This window comes from Lepidothrix coronata, unplaced genomic scaffold (genome assembly GCF_001604755.1).
Source record: "Lepidothrix coronata isolate B3197 unplaced genomic scaffold, Lepidothrix_coronata-1.0 Scaffold105, whole genome shotgun sequence".
Taxonomy (NCBI): domain Eukaryota; kingdom Metazoa; phylum Chordata; class Aves; order Passeriformes; family Pipridae; genus Lepidothrix; species Lepidothrix coronata.
The window spans coordinates 3,123,390-3,135,789 of NW_016690285.1; the positions used below are offsets into that span (position 1 = coordinate 3,123,390).

The 12,400-nt window shown below is 39.7% G+C and overlaps 1 protein-coding gene across 14 annotated transcripts in view; it reads right to left on the reverse strand.

Moving 5' to 3' along the window:
• The window catches only part of BAZ2B (bromodomain adjacent to zinc finger domain 2B), a 115,229-nt gene that overhangs the window by 19,464 nt on the left and 83,365 nt on the right, over nucleotides 1-12,400 (reverse strand). For 7 of the 14 annotated variants that reach the window (XM_017823725.1, XM_017823737.1, XM_017823731.1 and 4 more), the window contains 9 exons: nucleotides 9,349-9,414; nucleotides 8,544-8,609; nucleotides 7,870-7,914; nucleotides 7,587-7,619; nucleotides 6,343-6,408; nucleotides 4,053-4,193; nucleotides 3,075-3,329; nucleotides 2,096-2,310; nucleotides 647-721 (listed from right to left, as the gene is read on the reverse strand). In XM_017823725.1, the coding sequence (XP_017679214.1) occupies nucleotides 647-721; nucleotides 2,096-2,310; nucleotides 3,075-3,329; nucleotides 4,053-4,193; nucleotides 6,343-6,408; nucleotides 7,587-7,619; nucleotides 7,870-7,914; nucleotides 8,544-8,609; nucleotides 9,349-9,414 (962 nt within the window). The remainder of the gene's footprint in view (nucleotides 1-646; nucleotides 722-2,095; nucleotides 2,311-3,074; nucleotides 3,330-4,052; nucleotides 4,194-6,342; nucleotides 6,409-7,586; nucleotides 7,620-7,869; nucleotides 7,915-8,543; nucleotides 8,610-9,348; nucleotides 9,415-12,400) is intronic. The other 7 variants (XM_017823735.1, XM_017823733.1, XM_017823729.1 and 4 more) reach the window with 2 other exon arrangements.

Here is a 12,400-nt window from a genome sequence, read left to right on the forward strand (position 1 = left end):
CTTCCTGGGAGTTGGAGCCGTGTGCTTGCTGTATGGAATTTTGTCTTGTAGGATGGGAGAACAGTGAATATGAACTGACAACCCTTCAAAAGTTCCAATTTTACCTTCAATAAAAATATATAAAATATCTCAAAGTTTGCATACTACATCTGATCCCTAGCTATAGGGAGCAACGCAACACTGACAGATGGGAAACACTAAGAAAACATAAATTAGCAAAACTTGATTGGCAACTGTTGTAGGAAAATCATGTCATCTTAAAACGCTTTTCAGAATGAACAGTGGGAATTATGGTAGGTCCAAATAAACTTTGAAAACGTCAGTAGCAATTTTACAGTTCCTTTAATATTCCAATTAAAAAGTTTTTACTTTGTTCCAAAAAATTCAAAATGGACTTGACTTTGCTCCAGTTCTGAGGGACACTAACCCTCTGAATCTCATGCATCTTTAACAGACTGTAAAAGACTGGTGTTGCACCATTCTAAATCCACATCTATCTTAATTAAGTAGTTTGGTTACTAATTTCTTGGTAAACCTGTAACTGCATCAGCTAATTATGTTCTCAGAAGCAATTCCCCATATAGTACCATATCTGAACAAAGGCAAAAAAGCAATATATTGTAATACTTAAGGAAACAAAACTTACTTCCGAAGTTTGCCTTCAACCATCCATTTATCTCTCCTTAAGTTTGACATATAATCAATGTTTTTATCAATTTCACTGTCAAAGACAAAATAATCCATTAACTGCGAACGTACACATTTTTTCTGACATTCATTTATGTATAGACACTTTGCCTCGAAAAACTGTCTTGGAGAAAAAACTGTCTTGGTTAAAATTCAAAAGAAACCATTTTAAAGCTAGCAAATGTCAATACCCGGAACACTGATGCAGCTGTACCTATGTCAGTCTTTAGCTACAGTATCACCTCAGCTTCCTTTCCGGAAGAAGCATGTCATTCAAAACATCTGACATTTCCTTCCACAGCTCTAATTCAGCACCAAGCCTCCAGATGTCTTTGCCACAAAGCAGCTATCCCTGTGCTGAAAATACAGTTACCAGTGGTACATCCAAGGTATTCTGCCCAGGGCCCCTGGGATCTACAAACCAGCATTCACTTTTCACTGCAGAAACTGAGGAACCAAAACACAGGCTTCAGTCCAGCCACCGTCTGCAAGCCCGCTCCCAACACATCCCAGCCTCAGCAATTCAGCAGATTATAGTTGTTTCTATAATCAAAATACAGAAACTCAAGTTCTGAGTGATCGTTTCTACAAACAGGACTTAACAGTCCTCTGCAACAAGAGGAAGTTTCTTACTACGATGAATTTGAATGATACACATGAACTCTCTTGCACAGCTCATGCACAGCACTTGGACTGGCCACTCCTGCTAGTTTTCAACTTTGGAAAACCTGAAGTATCTCTTCCATTCTTGCCTGATTCGCTTTGGCAGCACCATGTACCAAACCCACAGAATTCACCAGGAAACAAAGCAGCACTCGGTGAGGTGATAAAAGACTTTACCACAGTAAGTCAGTCTGTGGGAGGACAGGCATCCTAGAGACTGGCATTTCGTAACTTTTATTGCACGTTGTTGGGTTTTGACAAGTTGTTGAACACAGGGGGGTTTAAAATTATGAAATGCAGTGCCCACCTTTCTTGGATTACTACATCAAGTTTGCCACCTCACCTTATGACCCCAGTTAAAGCATTTAGACATGTCTTGAAAAACAAAAGGAAAAAAGAATACTGCAGAACATTTGAACAACTCTTCTAAATTATTCCCTAGACTACCTAGTACGTTGCTTTGTAATCAACCTCATATTTTACTCCAAAAATTGCTGGAGAAATTTTGGTGCAAGCTTTGGAAACAAAATTATGGACCAAACATGGAGTTCTATTTCAAACAAAGTTGTATTCTTCTGTCATATCAGAAGTAAATAAAGGTAAGAAGCAGTAACTTGACCAATTTCAGCTTTCATTATAAGAATGTCAATAGCCCTACTATAACAGAACAGTGTATTCACAGTATTTCTGAGCTACAACATTTTTATAATTTTATTTTTACACACCTATTTAGGAAAAATCTTACCTTACTACACTTTTGCTGCACGCTAACTCATTGACCAGAAAAGCAAGTACTGATGCTTTCTGAGCTGGCGTGTGTGCCTGGAAAGCTTTTGTCTTCAAGCTCTCTGTCAGCTCCGTTTGCCCACAGTGAGCCTCCATGAATATCTGCAGAATCTCAGACACATTGTCTCGATTGATACCAACACTCAGTACGTGTTCCCCAAGAATAGTTTTGGCCTAAAAAGGATAAAGACATTTCAAACAATTATGTTTTAAAATATTATTTTCCTTTGCAGGCCATATTATTGTTTTTAGAAGAGGGGGGTGGGTTCATTTGCATTTTTACATAAGGACTTTTAAACATGATTATTCTTGAAAACTATTCAAATGTAAATCTTAAATACAGTAAAAAAATTATTATGTCTTCACCCCTAAGTTTTTAAGAACAGAGACAATATTAATAATAATTAAATAATTAAATGGATGAATTAGAAACTGATGAATACTGTTTTGTACAATGATGCTGTGTAGACTTCTGGAGTGGAAGAGAGCTGTACTGGCTTGAAAAAGAAGGCCAGTAAGAAAAGAAAATTATGACTGAATTGGAGTTTTGAGGAAGTCACCTACACAGCAGACTTTAGAGAAAGAAACAGCAAGATTCACTGAGAATAGAACATGAGTGTAAGAACGAAAAGGGGTGGGGGGAAAGGAGTTAATACAGGTAGCCTCAGATGTGACAGTGCCCTACAAAAGGTCCAAATAAAAATGGGATGTGTGTGTGTAGAGAAAACGCCCAGAAATATATGAGTTTTGGAAAATCGGAAGGCTGACAGGGCACAGAAAGTCTTGGAGTAACATTAGAACAGTAACATCAAAGAAAAGAAATAGGAAAGTGAATGGAAATCCAAATCAGAGAGGTGTCACAGAGCACTAGGAAGAATACATTCGTATATACAGGGTGTTTCCTATGGATTTTTTTCCTTCTTTGTTTTTTTTTTTACCTTGTATCCTGTACCAAGTCCTGGGTCACACACAGCTGCAGAGACAAGCTTCACAACCAAGTCCTGTACTTCTCCCATGCTGTCCCCTATGTTGAGCAAACCCTCCTGAAGGACACTCAGGGAGGGGACATCCACACTCACATCAAAGCCAAGAACTTTCCCAAAGTTTCGCAGGAACTGCACCACCATGAGACAATCTGAGAACGTGCTTCCATCGAGGACGAGGCCGGGGATGCGAGGCAGCTCTGGGAAAGGCTGGAAAGCAACAAAACCCAGTGCAAGCTTCAGCAGTACATTTCAAAAGAACCCTTTTTTGATACCAGCTAAGGAAATGGGCTGATACTTCCAAGATAAAGGTTACAGGGAACCTGCACTCCCCAGCCATTCCACGCTGAAACACATCGACCTTTTCACAGTCCAGCAGGCGAGAGATTAAGATGTACTTCCTTTTGGTCAGGAGACGCTACCAGGATTTATGCTGAGCCAAATTACTGTAAAAGGTGGTGTAAAAATATTTAGGGGGCAAAGAGAAGGGATTTCTCTGACACAGAGAGGCTTGGAACCTGAGCTTTGTCAAGTCTTTAAGGGCAAGAACTAAAAACACAGAAGACTGGGAGAGTAATTTTTTTTGAGCAACAGCTTATAAGAGTTGTCTAGATGACTACCTAGTGTCTGTGTACTGAGACATGATGCATATTCCTGATGTAAAAATAACTCAGAGTAAAGAATTTTTTTGAAGCAATCATGCAAGTGCTTTTTGGGAAGCAGGCTGCTTTTAAACAAAAAGCTGTTCATTAACTAAACATGTGCCACTGAAGTGTTCTAATATCTTGTATTTGTATATATTTCAAATAGTTCTCTAATTAGCTGGATCAAAACTTGAATGCTTTGGGTGTGACTGCAAGAAAAAAGTTATTGTCACAATGATAAAATACACAAACAAAAAGCAAGAAAATAAGTTTATGTCGCTGTGATTACCTTCTGGTCTGCTAAGCACATATCTTCATTAGGCTTCTTTAGCTCCTTTGCCATTTCTAATTCCAATCTTCGCTGTTCCAGCTTGCGTTCTTTATTTAATCTTTTTTCATCACGTTTCTCTTGCTTTAACCGCTCTTTTTCCTTAAGCAGAATTAAAAGGGCAGAAAATAAACCTTACATATTAAACTTACAAAGGAACAACCTACAAATTTAAAAAGCACTACTTATGTAACCTTAGTAATTACCACGGCAATTAAGGAACTTGCATTAAAGTAAAGGGACAAGTGAACAACATATGGTTTAAAAATTCCCATAATACACAAACTGGATATGAATAGCTTATAAAACACAACAGATCTTTTCAAACAGGTAGATTCTAGGCTTGAATTACCATGTACTTCACATGCAATCTGAAAACTGAACAGCCCTTTATGTCTCATTAACAAGAACACGGGGATCATCAAGTGAAAAGTCAAGCTTTTATTACTTGTCTCTCCCAATGCCCTCTCCAGAGACGTCCCACACATTACTGCGCTCCCTCTGTCACTCTAACCTGCCAAGACTGACTCTGAACTTGGAGCTCCAATGGCCTTTCCTATCCCTGGTTCCAGGGGTTCTGCAGCCCCATGACCAGCACCAATCCACTGTCCTGACAACACAATTGCCTACACACCTCTGTGCAACCAATATCAAGCGCAGAATGTATGGAATCTGCATCTGTTGATGCTACTCTTTGGAGCACAGGACCGAGTACGTACCCACAAACACACAGGGGTGTGTGGGAGTCATGACTGAAGAATCTGCTCCAGCGGTGAAGACACCGTATGTGCTTTCCCCCTGGGGGCACAGAAGGGCTGAAGAACCAAGCCAAGCTGCTTCCCATTACTCAGAACCACTCTCCACTATTCTGTCAGTTTAGGAGGTCACTCTGGTCTCTTCCATTTACCACCACCCTGTTTTGCACAGATCAGAGTGTGGGCGATCCTAAGTCAGGGCTGGGCCACATTTGCAGATGGTTATGAACCACTGACTCCGCTGTGGAGTTCTGGCAGGCCCCACGACTTGTGATTCGTTCTGTTGATTCTATACTGAGTATTACTACAGCACTGGTGACTCCTGTGGATAGCTGCTGTGACTGCACAGAGATCAGCACCTCTACTACTACAGTCTTTGGTGGATTTTATGCAAGACTGAGTTTCTCATTGGACACAAAGAACATGTTTGAACCAGTAAATTAACACTGGCAGAAAAAAGCAGTGACATACAGAACTCTCATCAGCCCAACTGCCTCCTGCTCTGCAGCTGTGCAAGCACCCTCTGTATTGCCAACAACAGGCCTCGTATCTGTGGGGAGTTCATAAGGGACATCCCGTGTAGAAATTCACAATACACTAAAGCAGCACACAAAATCCAAAACTTTATTTTAAAATGGAAAATACCCCCTGGCTTGTTTTTGTAAATTGTTTATTGCCTTTTATCTTAAACTATGTCAAGGTCTCAAAGCCAACTGGCATTTCCTACAACTTGTTTTTCCCAATTAGAAACACTCCAAGCCTGAAGAAAACAAGAGGTGTACATATGGATATTTATGTGACAACACGGTAATTTGCAGTTATGATTAAAAATGCAAACTTTAACCACTATTCTGTTTCTACTAGAGCAAGAATACAGTTACAGCACTGGATCAGACTAAACAATCATGTAGCCTGGCATCCTGATTTCCAACAGTGGGATGGGTGCTTAGGGCATCATTTTCCTCTATTTCCTTGCACTGAAGTATTAGTCAATATTTCTTGGTTTTGCTCAGCCACTTTCATTTAAGTTTGTGAATACATCCAAGAAAAAAGTTTTAAAACTTCTTTGACAACTAGTTGCTATAATGACAGTTATTTTACTTCAATATCTTAGTTATCTGTACTTTATTTATAAAAGTGTCAGGATACAGAGATTAAAATAAAAGTCTCAGGATATAGAAAAATACATAAACCCAAAAAATAAGTTAGCAATTATGTCCTTTTGTATTTTACTTATGTTTCCTCTCAAAAACATCCAGAACTCTCAAAACTGAGCAATCTGTGCCAGTGTTCAACCATCACCCTCCAAGTAGAACAGTTTTTCTTAAGTTTGAACAGAATTTCCTGTATTTCAATTTGTACCTATTACTTCTTGTCCTACCGCTGCCATGTATACAAATGAAACTACCCACATGTACATCAAAGACACTGCTCTTCTACAGATAACTAGAGAATGAAACCACGAAAACCTCAAGCTTTCCGAGGTTAATACTCACTTCTGCTTTTTTACGTGCTTCCATGGCTTTCATAAGCATCATATGTTGTCTTCTCCGTTCGCGTTCCTATTGAAGCAGGTAATATTAGAACGAAACTAATCCACATTTTCAAATCAGTAAAAAAGCTGAATAACAAATTTAGCATTAATAGACAAGTCACAGTAAATACTAAATATAGGACAAGAATGGCCAAGTCTGTGCATGTTTTAGTTCAGGTTTAGAAAGCAAATACAAGAACAATCAAAAGCAAAAAGGTAAAGCAATGAACATGGAGACAGTGTAAAAAAGAAGCATACAGGTTTACTTATGGTCAGTTGTGATGCTCCTTCATAAGCTGGCAGAACAAAAAGCATAATGGTTGGCTGGAACAGGTCAGTTACCTTACATCTGCTATGACGGAACTTGCAATTTACTTCTTCAATAGCCAATTCAGCAGAAATTTTATACTGGTCTTTCTCAAACATTGCAAATACTAACATTTTTGTAACCAAGCAACAAATTAACATTCTCAGCTCTAGATCAGTTTTAATCAAGCCAGTGGTGGTGCACATACGTACACAACAACACTTGGTTTACTGATGCCTGTCCCTCAGTAAATTATGGCAGTAATTTCAAATGCATTAAGGAGCACTGTTCTAGGGCATTAAGTATGGGAGCTTTGCCCTGAAAGCTGTAGAGTAAATCCTGGCCCCAGCAAAGGCTATGGGAATTTTACCATCTGATTGGGTGAGGCCAGGATTACATTCTAATCTTTCACTGTATAGTTGTAACAGCATGAATTTACCACCGGCTGAAAGTTAATTTTCTCAGTATCTTACAAACTTAGGGAAGACATCATCCTGGATTCTAAAACAGGTTAATTCAAATTGTATTTAAAATATCTGGATTCATTCCCAGTGAATGGGACAAGGCTTGCAAAAATTATACAAGTGACTATCTATTAATTTTGCATTAATCCCTGATTTTATATAGTAGTCAAATTTCTACTAGGATATCAGTAACATAGATCTCTGGTTTAAAACCTCACTTAGTTATTGCCATGTTCAATTTATACACATGTTCAACACATGTCCTTTTTTTTCCTGAACAGACAAGACAAGCAGATGTATGCAATGCACTGTGCTGTAAAGCCATGCAGCAGTATGTAATATGACAGCAGCCAGTGCTACATTTTATGCATTGCTATGACAACCATATCACAACCAAATCACAATGCGGTGTTAGATGTACAAAAATAAACATACCCATACCATATCTAGTCTATGCCTCTCCAACTCCTGGTAGAAAGAGTTGGCACAACATTATGAAACAGAAATCACAAAGTCATAAAACCACTTTATAATCCCCCAGAAGACCCCAATACCAAAGCAAAGCAACAAATCATAAGGCGAAAGAAAATCTGTGCAGGAATCAAACCCAGAATTTTAAAACGGCTTATTGTGAAGATTCCACCCCACCCCCATACAGCTTAAAGTAGTAGCTCACAAATGGCACTCAGTCTGTCTGGTCAACTGAACATATACCAACCTGGTGCTTCAGAAGAACAGCCTGCTGCCTTCGCATCTCCTTCTCCTTAAAAAAGCATATTGAAAATATCTATTAAAATTTACTTAACAAATTGCACAGTTTTGCCACACGAAACCAGCACATCTGAGTTGAATTCTAACTTCCCTGCCCCCCCTGAGCTGAGCACAGTGTACACGACAGGAGGTCTGGTGAGCTGGGAGGTCCGTGTGAGAACGCACCCAGAATGCCAAAGCAGCCATGCAAGTACCTATATGCACCATATTTGCCAGGATTTGTAAGAGTTCTGCAGTCTTGTATGCATACAGCCTAGAAGAGACTAGGCTTGCTGAGAAACAATAAAGTTTTTTGATACAGTGTGAATAACAGAACACTGTGAATAATGTTACTGAACGGGCATTCTGTTGTGCAAACCAGGCATCATGTAAGCAAAACTCAAGGTAATGGCACACAAAAAAGTACTGTCTCTATATATTCACACGTGTATGTCACACATACACAAACTCCTCTGCACGTGCTTCATGCAGTTATATAACCACATGTACATGTTATCGTGTGCTTGTCTATGTACAGTTTCCTTAGCCATGAATATTCTTCCAAATTTACTGCTTTTTATACATCAACATACATTATGCACAATAACACAGTTCTTGTTTCTGGAGCTCCTCCAAACTAACCTTTATTCGTTTTTCGGCCTCCAATAATTTGGCATTTGCTGCTTCTTCCTTCTTTTTCTTTTTTGCCTGTGCATGCAAAACAGGTCACACAACAGCACCATCACAAGTCGAGAACAGTATGACTAGAAATAAAGTTACGTGCCTTTAAAAGTTAAAAAACATCATCACTTATTGTGTACATTACAACAGATCTCTTCCCCAATGCAGCTTTCATGATGAACCAACTCCCAATTCACTTACTTCTTAAAAATTAAGCCAGAATTTCAAGTCCTACTCAAAATTGCTTCATCTGGCTATTATAAGAAAGCAAGTACACACAGAAACAATATAAATGGCAAAGAGTTACTACTAATTTTTCCATCAATGAAGACCTGAAAACTAGCAATCTATCTTTGCTAGTACACTAGCAAACCCATTCCGTGTATCAGTATATTCTAGCATATATACAGACACAGTATTTTAAATCCACTGCACTATATCCAGAGCAGACCATTATACTGTTTGAACATCCTGCTACTGCAAACTTGTTCTCTAATAATTGAACAGCTCTGCTGTTAATTTTAGCACATACAAGACTTCATGTAGAAAGTCGTGAGCCTAAGTGAACATTTCCAAGATTTGGGGCACAGTTAACGTAGATTTTCTAAGAAAAATATTTTAAGACATGTGTTTGAACTGGCCTTTGGAAATCCAGGTTGTTAGAGCTGTTATATTTAGTTATATGCCTAACTACACATGTGACTGTTAAAATACAACATTCTTTAAAATGGCAACACAAAAATTACATTTGAGCCATTATTTCTACCTCTAAAATTTGCTGAGCTCGAAGTTCTTTCTCCATTCTGATTTGCTGGATTCGCTTGATTTTTTCCTACAAGAGTAAGAAAGTTATTTCTTTTTAAAAAAGATAAAAATATCGAGAAAGCAAATTTATTCTTACATTTGAAAAATGACCAAGTTTATACATACTTTTTGTTATGAAGTCTCATACCCACTGTAGTCAATTGTTTCCATAGAATTTTTACTAGCATTAAAAGATGTCTGGTATAACCCTGAAGGAACCTACTCTTAGTTATGCATAGGTGCTTATGTTTAAGTTGTTGTAGTTTTTTATTTTACTTTTTCAGAGGACAAGATTAATAGCAATGTAAACAAGCCAACAGCATTCAAATTCTAGCTGACAGTGGGGGAGCTATTTAGGAATGAACAAAGTGTGAGCTATGCCATGAAATATATGATGTTTTGAAGTGATCTTCCTGACCAAGAAATAGGGGGTTCTGTCAAACCACTGTTTTCTGCCTCAGGTCCAGCAGCCTTTCAGTCCCACAGGCAGCACAGGGAACTCGAGCTCTGAGAAACCCAAAGCAGGTGCTCTGCCAGCGACACTGCCCCTCATGAACCTGGGTAACACGCTCAGTCAAGTACACTCCACTTTCCACAGATTTTTAAAGCATTCAGGTAATTGAGGACAAGTTTGGATGCCTTCCTATGTAGTTTGGGGGATGGAGTTGTAAACATGCTGTAACAAAAGAAGTAACTGGAATAGCAACCGTGGGCAGTACAACACATTTCAGCGTGTTCCATGTGAAGAGAAGAAAATGATCAGGCTATGTGTGCACTCCACAGACAGATGCTGTGCAATCATATTCTGATTTATTCTTTTTTGAGAATTAGTTCCTAAAATCTGAACTAAGTCCTACTACATTGATTGAGAAATGCAATCATTGCTAACATTGGGATTATTTCACATTTCCTGTGCTGCATGGGTTTGTTTGTTAAATTAGCTCACATTAAAAATTCATTAGCCCATTACTTGAGATTTTATTATCTCAAAAGAACTGCCTGAGCAACAGTGACTGGGAAGGGACCATTATGAAGAGAAGCAATACATCCAGCTGAACTTGCTGTAAAGTTTTAACAGCAAAACCCAGACCATGGAAAAGTCCTGCAGGCTGGGAGGCCTAGATCAGAAGCCTGAAATGGAGCTCAGTGCTCTTCTTTGGAACAGCAGATGTTTTCCCGACAGTGAGGGCAAGCCCATCTGTATGGAATACACTGTTTACCTGAGAGCTGGTCTGAAACTCTAGAACACGGACTACTGCTAAAATCTTACTTTCTGGAGAACACATAGGTATATATATTCTTTATCAAAAAATAACAAACCAAAATCAAGCCCCTAAGAAAAGATAATCTAAAATATTTAACAGTAAAGGAACAATCGCAGAGAAGACAGACATACAAAATTTCCTGATAAATAGAGCTCCAATACGTGAGGTCTTACAAACTTCAGGCAAATCTTACCAGTTCCTTAAAATATTGAGAAGTCCAGCATAAGACTACATTATCCAGCAAATTAATTCAGAGGCCTTGTTTAGACAGTGCTGAACTTTATTTTCACCATGTGAAGCTCACAGCACAGACCTTAAGTCTCTGTTATCCCCCATTACCCTTTAAAAACAGTACAGAAGTTGAGAGCATGTACTACACCCTCTCAATTCCACAAAGGCTAGAATTAATGCAGAACAAACTTTTCAGCAAAGAAAGCATTAAACATCTCTGCCTTGTCTCTGTCCTTGTTTGTGAGGTGACCATCCTGACCCTCTAACAGGCTGATGTTATTTCTACACTGCCTTCTGCCATTAATATATTTGAAAAATCCCTTTTTATTGTCCCCTCCAGCTTTGTCAGCTTCAACTCCAACTGAGCTTTGGCTGCACAGATTTTCTCCCTACAGTGGCAAGCACATCTCTGTGTTCTTCTCCTGCGTGATAGTTTTCACCCTAGGCCTTCCTGGAGACCAGCTTGTAACCAGGAAGGAACTAGGGAAGTGACCCAGGAAGTATTCCATGCTATTCCTTTATGTAACCTGAGGTACAAATAAAGCCGACCGGAGAGACCTCGCTCTCTTCTCTTCCGGCGAGGTTTGGGAACGGTGGGTCCCTGTCTCGGCCTGGCTTATCTGGAGCTGAGGCCTGCAGTGACTGCTGTTGTCTGCCACGCGGGAGGGGACAGTGCTGGGCCGCGTCCAGCCGTCCTGTTTTCTCAAGAGAAGTGGTGAGATTTCTAACAGTTCTTCATTCCGTTAGTTACTCGGGTTTCTCGATTGTGCATACTTGTTTTGGTTTTGTCTCTTTTTGCCCCTTTTTCCCATTTTCCCTTCCCCTCTCCCCTTTCTTGGGAGTTGTACATAATATCCTTACTGTATATAACGGTATATATGCAAAAATACACATATATTTTGGTATAATTCAGTTGGTTTCAGTTTCTCTCAGTTTCCATATTTTTTTTCCTTTCCTCTCTTTGCCCAAAGGAGGCAGGGGAGGGGGCTTTCACTGAGCAGTTGGAGACTTGGTGGGAAGCCAGCTCAAACTTGCTCACCCTGTCACTTACAGGTAACTAATACTAATACTTAATTTCGAGTTTGGGATGTTGAGACCAAATACAGACACTGAAGTGCTGGAGCATGTCCAGAGAAGAAAGGGCAATGGAGCTGGGGAAGGGTCTGGAGCAGCAGGAGGGGCTGAGGGAGCTGGGGGTGCTCAGCCTGGAGAAAAGGAGGCTCAGGGGGGACCTTTTGGCTCTGCAACGCCCTGACAGGAGGGGGGAGCCAGGGAGGGGGTCAGGTTCTGCTCCCAGGGAACAAGGGACAGAAGAAGAGGGAACGGCCTCAAATTGCACCATGGGAGGTTTAACTGGATACTAGGTGAAATTTCTTCAAGGAAAGGGTTGTCCAGCTTTGGCACAGGCTGCCCAGGGCAGTGGTGGAGTCCCAACCCTAAAGGGATTTAACAGCCATGGGGGTAGTGGTGGATTTACTGGAGTTTAGAATTTTAAGTAACATACACTGTATGCTCTTG